This window comes from Pyxicephalus adspersus, chromosome 9, assembly GCF_032062135.1.
Source record: "Pyxicephalus adspersus chromosome 9, UCB_Pads_2.0, whole genome shotgun sequence".
Lineage (NCBI taxonomy): Eukaryota > Metazoa > Chordata > Amphibia > Anura > Pyxicephalidae > Pyxicephalus > Pyxicephalus adspersus.
The window spans coordinates 11,273,814-11,295,316 of NC_092866.1; the positions used below are offsets into that span (position 1 = coordinate 11,273,814).

Genomic DNA, 21,503 nt, shown 5'->3' on the forward strand with positions numbered 1-21,503 from the left:
ATGTAAAAGCAATGCAACGTCACCACTCCAACACCATCCTGCTAAGTGAATACCAAATCATCCTAGTCCTTCTATCATTTAATATATCCTTAATTTAATTATTTGCTTTACTAGTGCAGCTGTACTGGCCTGTTCTTGTCTTTTTTATGTTCCCGGAAGGTGTCCAAAAATGTCATCAACACCGTCCAGCTTTGTCTAGCAATGCTTTGTTTATATACAGTAACTGGATCCCTATTGCTTGTATACTAGATAAATATGAATTCTTTGAACTGCACACTCTCTGGGTGTACTATGTGACTTGGATTTTATGAATAAACTAATATTAAGCATCATTACGTTTTATCTTTTAGATACATCAAGACAACACATTATCAAGGTAAGCCAAAGGAGATGCAATTAGAGGTCCCCTAGCCAGTTGCTGCCCTGTCAGTGTCCTGGCTTTAAACACAGTTTCCCAGCTTCTAAGTTTGCACTTTATAATGTTTCACCCCAACACTATTAGTTTTACTATAAGTTTTAACATGCAGTTTTATTCTCTTCTAAAGATGTGTACATTCAGGGAGGTGCTTCACACAATAAACAAATAAGTCTCCCCGAGCAAATCACCTACTGATGTCTTCTCTCCTCCAGGGTCGTTCTTTGGATTGGTGGAAATTCTGGTTGTATTCAAGGTCAGGCACCACCACCACTACCACCAAAAGGCCAAAACCAACAAGACCAAAGACCAACACAACTGTTACTCCACCCAATCTGGATGTCTTAGTGATTGACAATCTGAACAACATGACCCGTGATGTTGTGATACAGGTAACTCTCACTTAGGTAGTGTGGGTGGATTTGCAACTTTGCTGTATTCAGATTCTGGGTTTACTGCCTATGTTTTTATTAGGTTATCCAGGTGTTTATGCACAATCATTTTAATAATTCTCTTTGTATGTGAACATTTTCAGGCCACCACATTCCCAAAAGCATTTTTTTTTATTGAGACACGCATAATCTAAATTCCTTAGTTGTGCCAACCATGGAAGCATTAAAAATGAACTGAACACAACTAAGAGAGAGTTTATTGAAAGCCTATATTTTTATGTTTTTTTTTGGATAGAAAAGAAATCTGTTAGAAGTTCTGTAAGGAGGTTGGGCAGATATCCCTTTAGTTCCAGTCCTGCAGACACAACAGGAAATAAAAGAAAATCTTTTTACTTTGGGAAATACCACTGAAACAGATGCCCCCTGTGGTACATTTACTCTAAGCTCCTATTTCAGTGGTAACTGTAAAATATTGGGTTGGCCATACTTTATGTCCTATTAATAATGATAAAAAAGAAACACAGATTGCAATGAATCTTCAAAAGGTAAATCCCTATTAGGGAGAAATACATTACCAACCTTCCATGGGAGTGCTGTAACAATTCACATAGATTGGTCCATTATTTTTTTAGTCCAGTAACTGTAAAAATCACAAACACATATCATATGGGTCATATACCAACACTGCAACATTATAGGTGTCTAATCAGTTGTTTCTTTAGTTCATAGCGCCCAATCACTTTGTGTCTTAAACCTCTTACAAACATCAGATACATATCAGACTCTGCAAACAGTTTTTCATGACTATTTCCAGTGATAGGATTGCTTGGTTTTGTGCATTTAATTTGCTGGGGATTTATTCCATTTCCTAGTAGGGAGTTTCCCCTAATTTGTTGTGTGGTCATCAGAACAAAAAAATGAAACAGAAACATTCCTTACAGAAGTTTTTATTTTTTTTTACTTATACACCTTATTTTTCACCAACAGGTCACAACTGAGCTGGTAGCCAAGCTGGATAGCTTGGTGACAGATATCTGGATCGTTTCACTTGTGTCAAAAGCTTCCAATATTCTGACGCAATTGGTCAACTCCAGTGATAATTTGATGCCAGAGACGCAGGTGAGTAGACCTTAGCAAAGTTACTTTGGGGTTGGGTGGGTAGTGGAGACATTTAATGCATCAGCAACAAAGAGGACCTGTTTTATGGCATGTCAAAATAGTATGGTATTACACAATGCAGCCTAGCTAATAGTTCCATTCAAGATAAACCAAATAGAGCCAGGGGGCACAATGATAAGATAAATATGTGTTGTTGGCCTTATATAGAATGTTTTTTGTTTTGTATATCATTTTTGAATTTATAATGTTTATGACTTTATTAAAAAATTTAGGTAAGTAGGCAGGTAATATTGGAAACTTAATAATACCCATTGCAGCCAGCTGGTGGAGCTCTAGGCTACGTTTTACATATTTGAATGCTCATCTTTACAGATTTGCTGAGAAAAATTCTACATTGCTTTGCTATTTCAGGTCAATGCAAGTGACATTCTGCTTAGTCTTGGAGAGCAACTAACAGGTTCACTTACAGAGGATGTTAATATCACAAGCGATGGTATTGTTGATGCTGCTCAGTCACTGTTTCATGCTTTTGACGTCACGTTAAAGGCATCTTTGGACAATTATGAAAACTTAACATCTGATCAGGTCTGTTTGATCATACTTACTACTTTGTTTAAGCTTCTGAGATTTTTCTATTTTGCCATTCTGGTATGAATTCATGGAGTAGCTGATGACTTAGGATTACCCGAGGCGCGGAGTCTAAAGCTGCGTACACACGTCAATTTTTCTTACCTGATAATCAGCTCAGGGCGGATATCGGGCGATAATCTGGCGTGTGTACAGCCCGTGTCGTTCATTGTCCATGGATCCATCCTTGCGGATCCACGGACGATGAACGATGAGCGATTCTAATTCAAGGGAAGGGGGAGAGCATGCAGCAGGGTGCTGCTCCGTTGCTCTCCCCCTCCCCTCCCTGTATGTACAACACTCGTTCATGCATCATGCAGTTCTTATCGTTGGAAAGGATCATAAAAGATCCTTTCCAACGACAAGAATTGCACGCGTGTATGTGTGTACGCAGCTTATGTGACAAGTGGTCTTCACCAGAGCACCCCACAAGGTGTGATGGGCCAGCAACTATAGTGGCTGCCAGAATGCATTACTGCAAGATGTCACCCAGTCCCAGCCATTAGGCTCTCTCCACCAAAGGCTAACATGAACAGATGGCTTCAGCACAGGATCTGCTGACAGGGCCAACACAAGACAGGCCGAGGTCTGGGCAGGTGGCAGACAGAAGACATGATTGTGGACAAGCCAAAGTCAGGGCGAGCTGCAGACATGAGATGTGGTCAGAGTTGGCTTGAGGTTCCATGAAACCCTTGTTGAGAAACACTCCTGTTAACATTCTACTGTTCAGATACATTGATTATTGCAGGCATGGATATCAAGCTTTAACAGAAAGTGCTGGAATGCATTCCTGTTTATACTGAACTTTGCTCATCAATGTCTGAATGACAGCCCCATCCATTCATAGACAGTATCAAAGTGGTTAAAGCTGCTCTTAAACTAAAAAATAATTAGAATAGTATTTTTTAATAAATCTGAAATACTTTTAAAAATCTGAAATTGTTTATGCTCCACAATACTTTTGTAAACTGCATGTGTTGTCCAGTTAGAGTTTGAGCTACTTTAAGCCAATTAAAGCTGAAGTAGGGGTCACAAGTAGTGACCTTGAAGTAAGTGTTTTCAAAGTTTTATATTTCTCTTTTTTTCTAGGTGGTTCACATTTTAGACTCATCTGTCGCTTCCATGGATTACCTAGAGTATGCAATATTGTCAATTGGCAACTATTCTGTCCAAAACCATTCTCTCTCCTCCAACCTGTCCAGCATAACAGTAGCCAGGTAAAATTGCTACTAGTCACTTGTAAATGAACAAAAGAATATTAATTATAAGAAGTAATAATATAATGCCATAGTACATACAGGTGGTTATATACAGCCATAGTAAAAAAAAAGTACACTCTCTTTCAAATCTAAGGTTTTTGTTTTTCAGGACATAAGACCAGATAAACAATAACACATGACATATTACACTGTGTAAATATTTATTTGTCAAAATGCAGAAGTGTTTCCTTACCACTTACACAGATTACATAGGAATTAGGAGGGTATGTAGCTTCTAGGTGCTGCTAAAAAAATGCATGTGAGTAATTGCTCATCTACAAGTGTGACTACCTCTAAAAAAGCTATAGTTTTGGCAGTTTGCTGGTTTTGAGCATTCAGGTGTGTGTCAACACAATGCCAAAGAGGAAATATATCAGCAATGACCTTAGAGAAGCAATTGTTGCTGCCCAACAATCGGGGAAGGCCATTTCCAAAAACTGCCAAAAAAGTCCATCATTCTACAATCAGAAAAATTATTTACATGTGGAATATATTCAAGACAGTTGCCAGCCAAGAAAGGATGGCCCAGCAAATTAAATAAATGATAACAAGGTGAAATCTGTTTTACACCTAAGGTTAGATTGAAATCATTTTAGAACCTGCTTATACATAAAACCATAGATTTGAAAGGTTTTAAAGGTTGACAGTTTTCTTTTGTTTTCATGACTGTTTAAAAACATTATCAAAGTTCAAAGATTATTAAAATACCAGATATAGCACAAGGAAAGTTATCTTCCTGCATATGAATGACTTCATGTCTGAATGAATACTGACACTTGGTAAGGCAGCCAATGGACATGACTGGGTGGACATATATGTTTCATGCAGTACTATTTTATTTCAACCTACACAGTTCTCAAACACTTGCTAGTCACATGAAATTGTGGGACAAGTTACTTAGGAACAACACATATCACCTATGCTATTCAGAAGTTTCTTTTTTTCCACCAAGCTATACAGTAGTTCCTTTCCAACTGTGCTATACAAAAACCTTACCATGGTGTTATACAGTGGTCCGCTTACTTCATAAACCATACAATAGTTCTCATTTTCTCCTTTGTTATACAGTGGTCCATCATTCTCTTTAATATACAGTAGCCCCCTTTTTCCCTATAATATAAAGTAGCCCCATTTTCCCTTTATTATACAGTAGTCCCTCTACCTTCATGTCAAGAAGTAGTTCCCCTCCCCATGAATCCAGGGAGGGAAAGTAGTCCCTAGGACTCCATCTGCCCCCTAAGCAGTGATGGAAATTTTTCAACAATATTTTTACAACCAAGCAAGTAAAATGTAAAGTTAAACAAAGCTAAATAAAATTGAACAAATGTTTTATAGTTTGATAGTAAAATTCATACAGCTAAGCAAGCATTCACCTTACTTCGCTTCTGTCTTCTCTTTGGGATATGATACTTTCAGAGTAAAGACTTCAGACCTGACAACTGGATCATTCAACACCAACTTACCAGCCCTCTGTAGAATTACCTTCCCCGTCTGTTCTATCCTGAGTGATAAAACCGGTGCATACCAGGATGTAAATGTCATGGTGAGTCCAATGTATGTGTCTACAGGAACGCTGGTACCTTGGTTTTTATTCTAAATAACATCCTTAACATTCAAAACCCCCATATAATGTCAGACCACCAATTCCTAATGAACTGAGGCCCCAATTACTTATGTATTGTGTATCACCACCCCTTTTAACAAACGTTTTGCTTCCATTGTTTCCAGATAAAACCTTTTTTTGATGTTTCATATCCATATCTGCTCCACTAACATGTCATTTATCTTTTGATTGGCAGGTGTTAGCTCTATCCGTTAATCCATTCAGTCACTTGAGTCCTGTGGAAATAGATGGGCCTGTGGTTAACATTGTGCTTGGTGTAGATGAGGGTACCATTGAGGTTTCAAACCTCACAAAGGAAATAGAGGTAGGTTGAAACAATAGGATGAATTATTTTGCTACAATGACAGCTGGTGGAACATTTTTGACAGCAAGAAATCATAAACCAGTAAAAAAATGATATGAAATGAGAATCACTGCTTGTAAAACCATCAAAAGCATCACACAACACATCCAAGTGTAGAGATACCACTAGCATGGCCTTCCATGATTTTTGGAGACATGCTTCCCTTATCCAGAGGCTCAGAAGAATAAGGAGATGGTCATTTTAATTGTTATGGTTTCTACATGGCTGAGATTGAGCTACCTGTGTCAGTGGATGTCAAGGTGATCAAGGAACCAAAATGAAAAAAAAAAACAGTGACACTAACAAAAGCTATATCCTAGACTCTTAAAGAAGAATTCCTCCACAGGTCAAGTCCAAATATAATTTTGATTTCATAATTTTGCTGCTCCTGGTCTTCATTGGTTCAATCAGAAAACAAGAATACACCCAAAGAGTATTGGTATAGTATAGATCCTCATTTCATTTTTATTTTAATACTAACTATTTTAGGCCTAAAATCCATATGTGCATCAAATACAGCAGTCAAAAACACAAAGAAATTGAAAGGACAATAAATTGGGACAATATTCTTAGAATAGGATATGTAGCAATTTGGTGAATTAATAGGGGAAAGAGAGTTAAATATTTTGTGGGCCTCTACGAAATTTCCCCAGATGGAATCCATTGTACGGTAAAAGTTTGGGATTAGATCATTGTAATATGCATTTCATAAAAAAACATCAATATAACTACCAGTAATGACACTGGATTGTGGTCTACTTGTTTGTAACATTGATTTATTTCTAGATTGTACTGGTCAAGAATCAGAGCTCTCCGGTCACAGAGTCAAAGATGACAATGACGAAAGATAAGAACATAATGCTAAATGTAAATATAACCTCCGATAATCATACTGTGGTGCTGAATGTGCAGCCTAACATCACGGTGCCAATCACCCTGTACCTTGGGTTCCAAGAACAACCCAACAGCAGCTTCTTTCTGCAGAACTTCTCCCTCCCGTATGGTGAGGACCTTATTTCTGGGTAATAACTTCTGGGCAAGTTATTAGAGAACTTAATGGTTGAATGTTGAGTCTTGACTGAATTTTTGTTTTGACATTTAACACTTTCCTACATCTTCTTGCCTCCCGTTCTTTTATCTATTTAGGCCTTCAATCTTAATGGCAAGTACATGTGGAGGGTTGGCCAATCTTGGTGGCCCCAACACAACTTTGAAGTGATGTTACAAAAGGTCCAACATTCAACCATTGCATTGTGACAGTGTATTTTTTTTCCTTCTACTTGATATCAAGTCATAAATAATTTCCTTCTTGATGCTTTGTTTCCAGTTCTATATTATCTTTTTTTAGGGTAACAAAGGGGGTATATATCCTTCATGTCTTTGTACAGGATAGGAAAATAATTAATCACAAAGCTGTATTTTTTTTTCAGATGGGTTATATACCTTGGTGTTGTCCCCGGACATGTTTGTCAATGGCACTGGTGCCTACTATATCAGTGTGACGGTGAGCAATGGGAGTGTGTGGGCACAGAGGAGAGCCTTGGACTTTACAATTACCCTCTTCGCCAGTCAGTGTGTCTTCTGGGATGATTATCTGAGAGCATGGAATGATTATGGATGCCGCGTAAGTTAGAAATAAGATGTACTGAGAAAAGCAGAAAGAATCTTGGAGTAAAGATTCAACTATTCTTCTTATCCTCCCCAGAGTGGTAATGATTCCAGTATACAAATTAACAATATAATATAGTCATTAAAAAAAAATTTCAAAATTGTTAAAAATACTATTGTCTGTATTCCAACGTCTATAAATTTAAAAACATCTGGTTGAATCTCATTAGTATCTAAAGGGTGATATAAACTTTTCTTAGCAAGTACTTTGATAAATGCAGTGCCTTTGAATATGCTGTATGTGCTGAACAGCTAAAAACTTTTCCCAGGAATTTAACTTTTTCAGATGAATTTCTTGATTGTGGGCATTATATTTTCCCTTCCCAACCACCCTATTTAGTAAACTGCACCACAGGTAACACATGTGGACGCAGTTGCACCCATGTGGGGTTGTTTCTACCGGGGAGCCAAAAGCAACTTGTTGCTTTCTGGAACTGCACCATGATCCACCACAACTGCATGCAAAAAATGCTTCCCAAACGCTCCCATTCATTTAAATTGGAGCTGTTGGGAATTTGATCAAGCCAACGGGAGAATGCTGCAGTTTGAAATGGCACTTAGGTCTCCTTATCAGAGACTACATTTATTGTCAGATGTAAGATGCTGCAGCAAGGTTTTGATCCGTGTCAGACATTTCTAGACTAAAATTCCTTAACAATCTTGAGTGTATCAAACGAAACAAGCTCTGTGAGGGCATCATCTTAGCTACCCAGAAAAACATAATGTAGTCCCTGGCAAACAATTGAAATATTGGTTTGGGAAGGATATATACTTTAGGAGATAAAATTGTTTTATATTATCCATTGGATATGATTAAATACTTCTGTGTCTGCAGGTTGGTGCCCAAACTACCCCTTCCGAAACTCACTGTCTGTGCAACCACCTGACCTTTTTTGCCAGCACATTCCTGGTAATGCCACACGTGGTGGATCTCAGTGACACTCTAGAGCTCTTTGCCAATGTTGCCAATAACCCGGTGGGCGTGGCTTTGCTTGGCGCATTAGTTGGATTTTTCCTAATTGTGGTGATATGGGCACGGATGAAAGATCAAGAGGACCTGAAGAAGGTAAGTGAAATGGTGGGCACAAGGAGTGAACACAGAGAGGCAGGATAAGTCATGAAAATCATATAAAGCACAAATTGTAGTGTAACAACCACCTAATGGTACCTTTATATGTTTGGCACTGTACTTTCACATATTCAGCATGGTACTTTCACATAATTGGCATGATACTTTTACATATTTGGCATGGTACCTTTACATATTTGGCATGACACTTTCGCATATTTGGCATGGCACCTTTATATATTTGGCATAGTAGTTATACATATTTGGCATTGTACCTTTACATATTTGGTATAGTACTTTTCCGTATTTAGTATGGTGTCTTTACATATTTGGTATAGTACTTTTATATATTTGGCATGGCACCTTTACATATTTAAATAATTATATTTTGAAAAAGTTGCTGGATTTTGAATAGTTTATATTAACTTTACCTTTTTTTGACTCTTACAGGTTAGGGTAGCTATTCTTACAGATAATGATCCTGCTTTTCACTGCCGATATATGATAAAGATATGTACTGGTCATCGCAAGGGATCTGGAACCACATCTCAGGTATGTAACATGTACATATCTGACTGCATGTTGGGCAATTTTTGTGCATCTGCCTTTTACAACAATCTCATACTTCCTGATGTGATGGGAAGTGACTTTTTGCTTGAATAAAGATCATTTGTACCTGGAAATGTGTGTGTTGTTAATATGTATGGAGACATTTGGTTGAGCGGGAGATAAGCCTATTCACTACATACTTCATATACTGCTGCTTCAATGCATACTATCTAAAAATGTAGAAAGTTTTCCAAACTGTCTGATTGCTTCTATTTCTATTAAAACTGAAGAAAATTGATTGAAAGTGTTTGAAAAATTCTAGTCATTCTGCTAGAAATTTGATTGGATTATTGAACATTTATAATAAAAAAAGCATTGTCACCAAATTTACTGTTGTCAATATTACTGTAAACCTTTAAAACAAATGCTTAATACTGCAATGTTTTTGTTCTTGAAGTTCTTTTCTGTTCCCATTATAACTCCTGTTTACAAATAATAATGTATTATTTCTTACATATCCTGTTAGGTGATTCTAACTCTATATGGATCAGAAGGACAAAGTGACCCACATCTTATGGCAGATTCTGGGAAGGAGATATTCCGTAGGGGGGCAGTAGATGTCTTCCTTTTAAAAACCCGACCCCTGGGAGAGATACACAGTCTGAGGTTGTGGCACAGCAATTCTGGCAGCAGTCCCTCCTGGTAAGTACATATCTGTATATAGGATGGTGGTATAATTATTAATAAACAGACTTATATTAAAGCTGACCTATTATTAGATATATATGTTTAGGCAAAGTCCATGCAGTAAAATAAAAGCTGTGTACACATGATCAGCCTTTCTCGACCATTTTATCATGGAAGAACCCTTGAAAGGTCTCCTGCTTTCCTTTTAGAGGTCTTTTGTTTTTGATTCCATCTGTGGCTTCTTAAAGTAGAACTAAACCCCAGGGATACCCATTTGTACCTGTTCTGTTGTGGGTGCCGCCATCTTTTCCCTTCTTTTCTTCTGCATCCCACTCTTTGGTTATAATGATTGGCCAGGGTGATGTTCATTCAGTCCTGGCAATCCCTGGCAACAAATGCTGTTCCGCAAATTTTGACAGACGGGTCACAAGTGTCCCCAACTTGCACCAACATTTTCCTACACCTCCTTGTCTCAGGGTTTTATTTGGGGTTCAGAGAAGTGAATCGGACCAACACTCACCAACCGACGAGAACATTTTGGTGGTCTGTGGCTCTGTCCCCCGTATTGACACAACCTGCCCACTCTCCCATTGTGGTCAGACAATAGCGCAGGGCTGTGGACACAACTTTTGTTGCATCCACAGCCCTGCGCTATTGCCCCCCCCCCAGAATTTAGCAAGCAGGTCTGAGCCTGTGATAGGAGACTGGGCCAGTTCTGGCATCATGACATCACACTGGGGAAGTTTCTTCCCCTTTGAGTGACACACTGCTCCCTGCGCATGCGCAGTCCGGATTCCGTGGTGTTGGTGGTCCGCGAGGTCCGAAAGGTTGGTGACCACTGATTTATACAGGGCAGCCATGCTTTGATAGACTTTTTTTATCTTGTAATGGTATCTTAGTGATACAATTTAGCTGATGATAGCCACAAGTAAGTAAATATACATTAGAGTAAAATGAGTTATATTATCTTTTTATTATAACATTTTAAATTTTAGCCCTGCACATAATAAATAAAAAAGGTAATGATAAGCCAATCATACAATATTCGTCACACTGTATAAAGTTTGCATAAAAGTATATTGCCATTGTCCAATTACCATGCCAAATATTTCCAAGCAACAGGTCCAATATTTATTCAGCTGCCCATTAAAGATTGATATTTTGCCCAGTCCTTTAATAATTATATTCATTATTTCTTGTTGTGTTGTTGTGCATTACCACTTTATACCTTAGAGATCTGTTCAGCAGCACTCCATCTTTTCTGTTTAGATTGTTTTATATATATTTGGATCTCTTAATGTTTTACTTTTTGGCATGGCAGATTAGATATTTCACTATCCCTATGCTTTCCGTAACAGGTATGTTCATCGTGTCACTGTAACGGATCTTACTGCCCAGAAAACGTGGTATTTCCTGTGTGATTCCTGGTTAGCCTCAGATTTGGCTGATTGTCAGCTGGACCGGATCTTTCCATCGGCCTCTAAAGCCAACTTGATGTCTTTGAGGTGAGGCCGGTATAAGGGTAAAGGATAACAAAGATAATTTAGGTCTGTTCCTTAAGTACTGGACTATCCCTTGGGTTTGTTCTTCTATGTGATGTTAGGAGACTTGGTCAAGTTTTTAATATATTTTTGCCACCAGTCTGTGAATCCCCAATAGAGTTCATACTATCCGAAGAGGTGGGTGAGATGATTAGAGAGTGGTACCTATTTCAGTTGTACAAGTATTGTAGATGTTGGTCCAGAAGCCATTTCGCTAGATGGTATTTGTTTGATTATTAGGTTGTATCATTCTTTACTATTATTTTATATTCTGCAATATATTTGCATTTCCTTTAAAAAGGAATAGGAGCTTATGGTGAACAGGTTCCATATCAGCAGATTCTTGAAAAGCTAACCACAGCCTTCTGTGCAGCTGACTTATTTCTGTGTATTGTAGCAATTTTCCCTATAATTGTGTTCTGGGCTGTTAGTCTATTGGTTGACAGTTGCAAAATACTGTAATAACCTAGCCAATACTAAGGAAAACACATATCCCTGACCATAATGTTAACTGAAATATTTATACCCCAGAATAGAATAGTTCTTGGAAGAGCTACAGAATGTACATAAGAACTCATTGATTCATGATTTATTCCTGTATCTTTTTATAATCTAATCATTATGATTTCATGTCATGCCATGTTCCCAGGTATCTTCTCTTCTCAGGCACCGTGGAGAAGTTTCTTAAAGATCACTTGTGGTTTTCTGTGTGGACTCGCTGTGCTTGGAGCCCATTTACCCGCGTGCAGCGGATCTGCTGCTGTATGTGCCTTCTGTTCTGCAGTCTGGTCATTAATATCATGTTCTGGAATGATTATGAAGATGAAGACTCAGAGACAGGTACATGTGTATTCAACCTCTCAGCAGCAGATTTACTTTTTAATATTGTAAAAAATAAAAAGTGCAATGGACAAAGCTCTAAGAAGTTAGGACAATACCCTGGCAACTTTTCTGATTGGTTGGTATAGTTTAATTACGCCATGGGTGTCAGCCTCAAACAGAGTAGCACTGGTATAATACATTGTTTATAAACTTTTAAAACAAAGAAAATTAAAGTGAGCTTTTACTTCACACTAATTTTCTTAAACATGACATCATGTCATGACATCACAAAACTTGTCCACTTGGGTTCCATTCTACAGTGTCAAGTGTGTTTTAAAGAAAAAGCATGAACAAAATACATAATAAACAACAGAAATATAGAAACATGTCCTTTTTACATATTATATAAATAACAGTACAGTCAATAATGAAAAACACTATGACCCTAGGTAACATTATTCTCCATTAACTAATTTCCATTAATTTTCTGTTGTGTTTCTGGTACAGGATAATAGAAGAAAAGTTTATCATCAAAATCAAAATATATTTTAGTAATAAGTTTGAAAAGAATTAAATTAACAATCACCAGTTTTATAACAACATAAACATTATAGATTGGTCACTAGCATTTTAAACTTCATGGGAAGTAATGCCTAATGTCTTTACAGAGGAATCTCCGATAGGTAAGTACAGGAAAGTCTAACGCCTCGTTTCCCCAACGCGTTTTGCCTACAGGCTTCTTCACAGGATTTGTAGAGAATGTTATAGTATATTAGTTGAAAAGGGTTTCTCACAAAAAAAAAAATCCTTTAAGTTAAAATCGAGGATGCATGATTGGGGTTGGGAGAAATTTAGAATAATCAGAGGAAAGACTAGTAACTAATGTGTTGTAAATTATGGTACAGGAAGTGAAATTTCTAAAGTGGTACACAGATGGCAAAAATAATCTGATTGGATTTTAATACTTTCCTACTATTTCCTCATCAAAAGTTATGGCTACACCTACACTTCATTTGATACATACATATAGGCTAGCTCTTATATATTGGTATTTTCTTTTCCTCTCCTAATACAGGGAACTTCCTCATAACTTTAACTCAAATTAGGATCAGCGTCCAGACCTCAGCTATACTGGTGCCGGTGAATCTCCTGATTGTGCAGATGTTCCAGCTGATACAGGTGCAGGTGAACCAGGTGAACCCAACTATAAACAAACTGCGGGTGTCCTTGGCTGCAAAGCCACCGGTCAGTGAAGCTGTGGCACAACAACTGCTTAGGGTAAGGATACACAATGATGGAAATGGGGTATAATAGGATAGTTGTGATGCTTGTGGTTTATGTGATAGCCTTTATTATTAAAAACAGCCTGTTGTCTAAGCAATTCTACATATTGGCTAAATAATCTCACTTGAACTATGCACTGATTTTTTCTCCCCCTTTATGCAGGACTTAAAGAATATTGTAGATTTTCTGCAAAAATACATCATCCAAGTTTTTGGGGATAACCCAGAGGACTTGCCAACCCCAAATGGTGATTCATTTATTGAATATTTAAAGACCATTTCTATTTTGATCCAGAACTATGTCTGTGTGCAAGGAGTGAGCCATGACAACATCCGGCGTGTGACTGGTGGGTATTACACTCTTATCATGCCCATCTTACAGCATTTGAAAGTTCTAAATCTGAGCATTGTAAAGCTAATGTTTTGTAGCAGACAAAAGGTTAAAAAATATTTAGGGAAATATTTTTTTGTTTAATAGAGGAACTTTTTTTTCAGTGAAGTATAAAGTTGGGTTTAATCATTTGCTTGATGTTCTCTGTTATCTGTAAGATCAGTAAGATCAGCTGGGAAACTTGAGTAACTGAGCATACCAACAACCCTTAGAGCAGTAAGGATCAGATCTCAACCCAGATTTCAACCAGGGTACCTCTAGAGCAGTGTTTCCCAACCAGGAACTTGTTCAACCCTAGATTCCTCCAGAGTTTGGTTGGGGTTCCTTGAGCCTTTCAGGTCAGTTTAGGTCACTACAATCATCTTTTTGGCTATCTGTAAGAGTGACATCCCAATGGCCAGCAATGTAGGAGGCATTCTTCCCAAAGGCTATCACTGTATTGTGAGCTGTGAATATAGTAATTATAGCAATTGAGCCTGGTAAGTTACTTCAAGGGTCCTACATGTTATATAGGTTGAAAGTGTGCTCTAGAGGTTGCTAGAGGTTCTTCAAACTGTGGCTGATTGATATTTGATGATGCCTGCAAAGTTCTGGGGGTAACACCACTCCGTAGATGTTTTTAGGTGTAGAATTCTTGCCATAACTGTAGGGATTCCTTTCAATGGTTGCCACATTAGGAGCCTTTTTTCCACGATTACCTCAAAAAAATAGTATAAATAGGCGTTCCCAAGATCAAATCTTTTTAAAGGTTTCTTAATGGTAAAAACATTAAGAAAGGCTGCCATAGATGATGTGTGATACAGTATTTCCTTAACCAGAGCCATCTATTTATTCCTCTCTTCCTGATGAAGAGAACTACTTTGAGCAGTAACACATTATAATCATCGTTTTGAATGGTTTATCCACAAGCCTGCTTATATCAATTCTTTTCTCATAAGTGTGTTTCAGAAAAGTTAGGGCTACCTTGACCTCATATTACAAATAATTAAATGTGAGGTCAATGTAGCTCTAAACAATGTTCCAAAGATGGAATTCTCCATCTCTATTTCAAGTACATACTGTTAACCCCTTGTTAAGTTTCTTTACTTCCCCATATTAGCAACAATATGGCATCAAATGCTTTCTATTGCCCATACTTTCAGAGATCTAACAGTTTAAACTCGTCTGAAAATTGAACAGATTGTAATTATAATAAATACCTTTTTTACGCTTCTCTTTTAGTGATTACGGCCCAGCATTGTCATTTTCTTCGTTACGTCTATAAAATTCTGGAAAAGCTTCAATATCAGGTTGCCTCCGTAGACCTAACTTATGTTTCTAGGCCTATAGATTACATACAGGCCTCTAATATCTTGTTTGATCTAAAAGAACTTCTGAAATCTCAAAATGTGTCAGGAGCGCCACTACCTAGCAGGTACCAAGCAATGGTTAGAGGGGGATACTCTTATTCTTACTTTACCATTATTATTTTTTATCCCTTTTGGTTACTTGTGTTTTCCCCTTTTCTAGTTTGACCAACAGTTTTCCAGTCACCGTGGCTCAAAAGCGATGCTGCCGTATGCCAAAATGTTTCACTTTTTTGTGCTGGTTCTTCCTGTTTGCCATAAGTGCTTTTTCAGGTTACTACATGGTGCTCATCAGCTTGGACATGACCAAGGACAAGGCCACCAGCTGGCTCGTCTCTATACTGCTTTCACTGTTTCAGAGTGTTTTTGTTATCCCTCCACTTAAGGTATACTATGAGTTTTTAAATAAAATGTGGGGTCTAAAGTGATTTTAAAAAGTTAGGCTAAATACAATGTCTAATATTATATCAGTGTATGTCGATACACTCTATAGTTCTGACCGGGGCAAAGTTCTAGATCCACCATATTTCTAATTGTTGCCATTTTTATCAGAAGAAGGCTCTTTTTTGGCTTTGTAATGGAACATAAATTTATAGAGAGCTATAAAAAACAAGGGAACCATTAAACCTTTTTCTATTAAAGTATAACAATATCTGAATATAATCTTAAAGACAAATTACAAAGCAGGATTGTTTCATCTCTTTTCTGTAAATTGTGCCTTTACTGTTACATCATGTCCTGTTATTCTTCATGAAGGTCTTTGCACAAACAATCTTCATGTTTCGTGTGCTGAGAAGAATCAACATTGAAGATGCAGCAGAAGAGCAGCAGCTGTATGGGATTCTCAGTCTCTTAGGTTTGTAAAGATTTGGTTATGTGTTTAATCTACAACCATACATTTATATATAGAAACCCATACATAGCAAAGTCAATGAGCTGCTGGGTGCTTTGTATATGTTTGTACACTTTATTATGTATCATTACTAACACTACTACACCGCTAGTACTGCCACTACCACCATCACTATTTTTTCTTGTCACTATCCCAATGCTTATTTCCATAATTATTATCAATAATTAATTTGATTCTTCCCTGTCATTTACCCTCAATTGCCAGAACATTTCCAGGTCCAGTCACTTTCACCTAGACAACATCTCCAAAATCCGCCCCTACCTGTCCCTAGAGACCACCAAACTCCTTGTACTCATCATCTCTTGTCTGGACTACTGTAACATCCTCCTCTCTGGTATTCCACTAACCCAACCCTCTCCTCTACAATCTATTATGAATGCTGCAACCAGACTCATCCATCCTTCCCACCACTCCTCTTCTGCTGCCTCTCTTTGTTGGCTTCCATTTCACTTTAGAAACAAATTAATCTCCTGTGCTTTGCCCTCAAATCCCTGCACAGTTCTTGTCCCACTTACCTTTCTGACCTGGTGAAAAAAGTACTCCCCAGCCGCTCTCTTTGCTCCTCCAATGAACTACTAATGACTTCCTCACTCATAACCTCATCACACGCATGGCGCCAATACTTATCTAGAGCTGTCCTGACTCTCTGGAATGGTCTTCCTTGTCCTATTCAGCTAACTGTCTGGGGTTTAGCAGTAAATAAAAGTAAATCCTGTTTATTCAAAATAATAATACAATCATCATCACTAGTGATGTTGTTATCACCACCACTACTACCAACCCCACTGCCATTCCTGCTGCCAATATTACTATAGTGATACCTCAGCTAACAAGTGGCCCTGCTAACAAATTTTTCAGCTATTGAAGATTTTTTCAGATGTGTTTCGGCTCCGGCTAATGAAGATGGACTCGGCTAATGAAGATGGACTCGGCTAATGAAGATGGACTCGGCTAATGAATGCTTTAGTGGACGCCCAGAAAATAAAACTGCAGCTGTGTTGAGCTAAATTTTCACTTCATTTCGGCTAACAAAGATTTTGGCTAACAAGTGTGATTCAGGAAGGAATTATCTTCGTTAGCTGAGGTATCACTGTATTACAAATGCAGAGTTACTAATACAAGCAATGCATGTATTACCATCATAATATCTTCACTACAGCTAATACTGTTTTTATCAATAACAGTATTGTCACATTCACTAGTATTAGGAAATACCACTGGCACCACCATATCAACAACACTGGTTCTAGTACAAAAAACACCATTACTATCATTACTAAAAATACTATTCCACCTCAGTTACCACTGATATAACATTACTACCACTACCATGACTACTGTCTGTAATTCCACTTTTATTACAATATCCACCACTACTGCTCAAAGCACCCTAATACTAAATTGTGGTAGTAGAGAAATACTAAAACAACTTTCACAAATATTACTGCTACTACTACAGCCCATAATGCCTAAATCCGCACATTTACTATTTTATTTTATGAATTATTGGAGTCATTTAGAAAATGGAAATTAGAGGGTTTGAGTAGGATAAGTTGTTTTTAAAGCCCTTGAGTTGCTTAGGCTATGTTCAGACAGATGATGAGGACAGAGGTTCCCATGTGGCTTGCCAGCTCCTCAGCTATCCACACCGCTGCGCTGGTTCATAGGGTGCAAGGAAGGTAACCACACTACAACCTCACTGTCAGTCTGAAAAAAGCCTTGGGCTACCAACATGTGTTTAATATTTGTGGTTGGAAAGGATCTTTCATGAACCTTTCCAAGAACAAAAGACTGAACGAGTGCAGTACAAAAAGCGTTAGGTGGAGAATGAAGGAGAGGCTCCCCGCTGTGCTCTCTCCCCATCACTTCCATTACGGTAGTTTGTTGCTCGTGGATCCGCCAGAATGATCTATGAACAATGTCGGATAAGCACTGTACACATGCCAGACTCTCCGATATCAGCCCTGAGGCAATTATTGGACGAGAATCATCTGACGTGTGCATAGTCTTAGTGTCTTTTGTTTACGTTAGGAGTATTTTCTGTGTATTTTGTTTGATTCTTTTTATGTATTTCACATACTTGGATAATTATTAGCCATGAATATAGTAATGTGGTCATGCATACTGTGCACATGTCCACATGCTTACATCATTTAAAGTACACCTTCAGCTCACAGTCTCTTTTATGTGTTAGAAGTTGTAAGTATTTATTTCACTGATATTTTTTGCAGCAACTCGCCCAGACTGGGAGCTGTCAGGGTGTAGAGATCCAACCAACCAGGTTTATTGTGCTCCAATCAACAAGAATACAACCAGCCTTAAGAAACAGAGAGTGATGGAGCGGAAGCTTTATAGCTTAATTCATGAAATTGTTGGTATGAATCAAATTATTTCTTCCTGATTAAAAATTTCATATTTTTATAGTGTGTTTTGCATAGTTATAAACTGGAAATGTTTTTTAGAAATAAAAAAGGTAATGTTGCTGCCATAGATAGGTGGTTATGTGTAAAGAAGTTCAGGCAAATACATGGGGAGAAAGCGTTTATCCAAGGAAAATAGCTAATCATGAACAATATATAATTTCTGAAGGCCACTTAAATATATACGGATGCCACATCCCCAAAGAAGTAACATATAAACATGAAAATGAGAAAATAGGACTTTTAAGGCTTCAAGCAATTTTATTAGCACCTTTCTGTTACATTCAATTAAACAACCTAAAAAAGTCAACAACCTTTATGTTTTTAAATAAAAAAGATCCAAAAACACACAAATAAAAGCCATCAATATCATCATAGGCACCATCAATTGTTGATCGGATCTCTAGAAACTATTGACGCGTTTCGCGAAAAAACGTATTTTCTTCTTTAGGATGATATACCCAAGGAAAAGCCATAGATAGGAAGTTGTGTTTAAGGAAGAAGTTCTAGCAAATACATTGGGGCAAGCTGTATGTCTGTCATTTAGGTAAATGGGCCTAAAATAAATTAAAAAAAAAAACACATATTATGAAACAAGTTGTAATGAATACTTGAAACCGCATTCACAAATGCATGAATTCCAATGATGCATGTGATTTAATATGATTTGTTTTTCAATTCAGTTCAGTTTCTTTCTATGTTCCTTTTTATATATCCACAGTTCACATGATTTTTCTCATCACCACTATGGTTACAGCCTATTCCGACAAAGGAAGCGATTTCAATCTATACTCAGCAATTAATAAAAGCTTTACTGTGTCCTATAACACTATTGGAACCATACCGGCCTTTTACAGCTGGTCAAGAAACACGCTGCTGCCCAACCTCTATGGGCAGTACCCAGGTGGGTGTATCGTGTGACCTATTGGGGGAACAATGGGGGTGCAATGTTGCAGCAAGTCCCAGGTTTATTAAGCTAGATGGTACTTGGGATAAAAAATTAGGCAGACGATAGAAGGTGCATAGGAGGCTCCAGATCAGACATTAAAGTGAGAAATACAATTAACATTTACAGTAGCTCACCATCTTAAAATAAGCGTGTTATAGAGCAGAAATCTGTCAAAAACTTGAAAAGCCAAATTAAGCATTGTCAAATCTTAAACTTAAAGGGAAACTACATTTCATTTGGCAGATTTAATGATTTACATTGTGAGCAAAGCACTACAAATTTGTAACAAAGTAGGAAGCAGAGTGTAAGGGTTCTATTTTTTAAAAAGGGAATCCCTCAAACATCCCTTGGTGGGAATCATTTACTGACATTGAGCACATGGACCTGAAAGTTTGAGGGAATGTCTGATTCCCTGTTTTATAAATTGAGTCCTAAGTATATACAGTAAGTGTAGTGGCCACCCTCTACATTTATTATCAATTAATAATAATATATAACCAGGAATGGAAAACATCACCATATAGTAAAATGGTTTTTAAATCATGCAGATTAATGTGTGGACATTCGGGAAATAAAAATGACATCTTATTCCTCCAATTACATTTTTGACCATTTTCATGCTCTGTTGCATTTCTCCAGGCTTCATTACAGATGGGAATTGCTTTCTTGTGGGCAGCCCCCGAATTCGGCAACTAAGGAGGATCCCTGGCAGTGGTGGAGTAGCAAAGCTCTATAATGCAGAAGATATCAGCAGTTACGGCCCTGGGTGGAGCACTCTCCGCAGCAATGATACTCCAAAGGACATGTGGGCATACAACACAGAGGAGGAACTTGAAGGGTATCCTATGTGGGCACAACTAGGGTATTACTCTGGAGGTGGCTTCATTTCAGAGCTAGGACCTAACAGTACATCTGCAGGCAGGTATGAAATGGATATGTGCTCAATACACCTAAAACAATGATGAAAGGTAGGGTGGTCTTCCCACCTAAAAGGGTCAGTGCACACAAAGCTGATAGTTTAGTGTTTGGTCTGGGGAGTACAACCACAACAGTTTTTTTTTGTGGGGCTCGTTTTTTTTAGAACCAAGCACTTAATTCCCAGATCTGCTGTGGTTGGTTTGAAGAGCTCCCACACTCTCTAATAAATATAAATTTAAATAATGCAAACTGTAACAGAAGGAGCCTGAACCTAACACCATAAACTCCCAGGTGAACATGAATTGTGTTAAGGAGATCACACTGTTGGAATATTCACAATATATAGGAAAGTTGACTCAGAACTAAGTGATACCTGCATCCACCAGCCAATTTATTATGTAGATCAGTTTAACTGCTTGTTAACAAGCCAATCACATGGCAGTAACTTAAAACATGTAGGCATGTGGACATTGTCAAACCGAGCATCAGAATGATGAATAAAGATGGTTTAAATAAATGTGGTGGCATGGTTGTTGGTGCCAGGCAGGCCGGTCTGATTATATTACAAACTGCTGATCTGAAGGAATTTTCATACACAACCATCTCTAGGAAATTGTTCAGTGAAAATGCTTTGTTGATGCCAAAGGTCAGAGGAGAAAGACCAAACTAGTTTGAGGTAAGAGAAAATATGAATTGCATACAAAAAGGAAGAAGAAAAGCTATGGGAATTTGCTTATCGTGGCAGTGTATTGAAAATAGTGTACAAATTCATTCCTGATTTCAGGAATATGCATGGCACAAAATTCATAGTGTTTTACATACAAACATAATTGAGGTCAGCCCCACTGTGCTGTAAGGCACAGGGGTTCCTTTTGACCTAGACATAACATCCCTGAATGTATTAGACCAGTGTTTCCCAACCTTTCATAGTCGCGGCACATATTTTACAATTAGAAAAATCCCACAGAACACCACCAAAAAGTCAGACACGTAAATTAGCTACCTGCTGCCATCTAGTGGAAGAGTTTTTTTTGGTTCTGCCTATCACTATACACCGCTGGTATAGACAAATGAAGACAAATTTTTTGCAGTAAATAAATCATTTTGGGACCAATTAACTGAAATTGGATAATTTCCCACGGTACACCCGAAGATCTCTCAAGGCACA

The 21,503-nt window shown here is 37.8% G+C and overlaps 1 protein-coding gene across 1 annotated transcript in view; it reads left to right on the forward strand.

Annotated features, from left to right (window-relative positions):
• The window catches only part of PKD1L3 (polycystin 1 like 3, transient receptor potential channel interacting), a 30,079-nt gene that overhangs the window by 1,961 nt on the left and 6,615 nt on the right, over positions 1-21,503 (forward strand). Inside the window, exons 2-23 of the mRNA XM_072422714.1 lie at positions 351-376; positions 631-807; positions 1,795-1,926; positions 2,338-2,511; positions 3,643-3,770; positions 5,229-5,343; positions 5,612-5,740; positions 6,566-6,782; positions 7,210-7,403; positions 8,283-8,513; positions 8,967-9,068; positions 9,592-9,767; positions 11,111-11,257; positions 11,943-12,133; positions 13,191-13,393; positions 13,562-13,745; positions 15,011-15,203; positions 15,299-15,521; positions 15,892-15,991; positions 18,280-18,423; positions 19,190-19,372; positions 20,057-20,339. Of these exons, the coding sequence (XP_072278815.1) occupies positions 351-376; positions 631-807; positions 1,795-1,926; positions 2,338-2,511; positions 3,643-3,770; positions 5,229-5,343; positions 5,612-5,740; positions 6,566-6,782; positions 7,210-7,403; positions 8,283-8,513; positions 8,967-9,068; positions 9,592-9,767; positions 11,111-11,257; positions 11,943-12,133; positions 13,191-13,393; positions 13,562-13,745; positions 15,011-15,203; positions 15,299-15,521; positions 15,892-15,991; positions 18,280-18,423; positions 19,190-19,372; positions 20,057-20,339 (3,652 nt within the window). The remainder of the gene's footprint in view (positions 1-350; positions 377-630; positions 808-1,794; positions 1,927-2,337; positions 2,512-3,642; positions 3,771-5,228; positions 5,344-5,611; positions 5,741-6,565; positions 6,783-7,209; positions 7,404-8,282; positions 8,514-8,966; positions 9,069-9,591; positions 9,768-11,110; positions 11,258-11,942; positions 12,134-13,190; positions 13,394-13,561; positions 13,746-15,010; positions 15,204-15,298; positions 15,522-15,891; positions 15,992-18,279; positions 18,424-19,189; positions 19,373-20,056; positions 20,340-21,503) is intronic.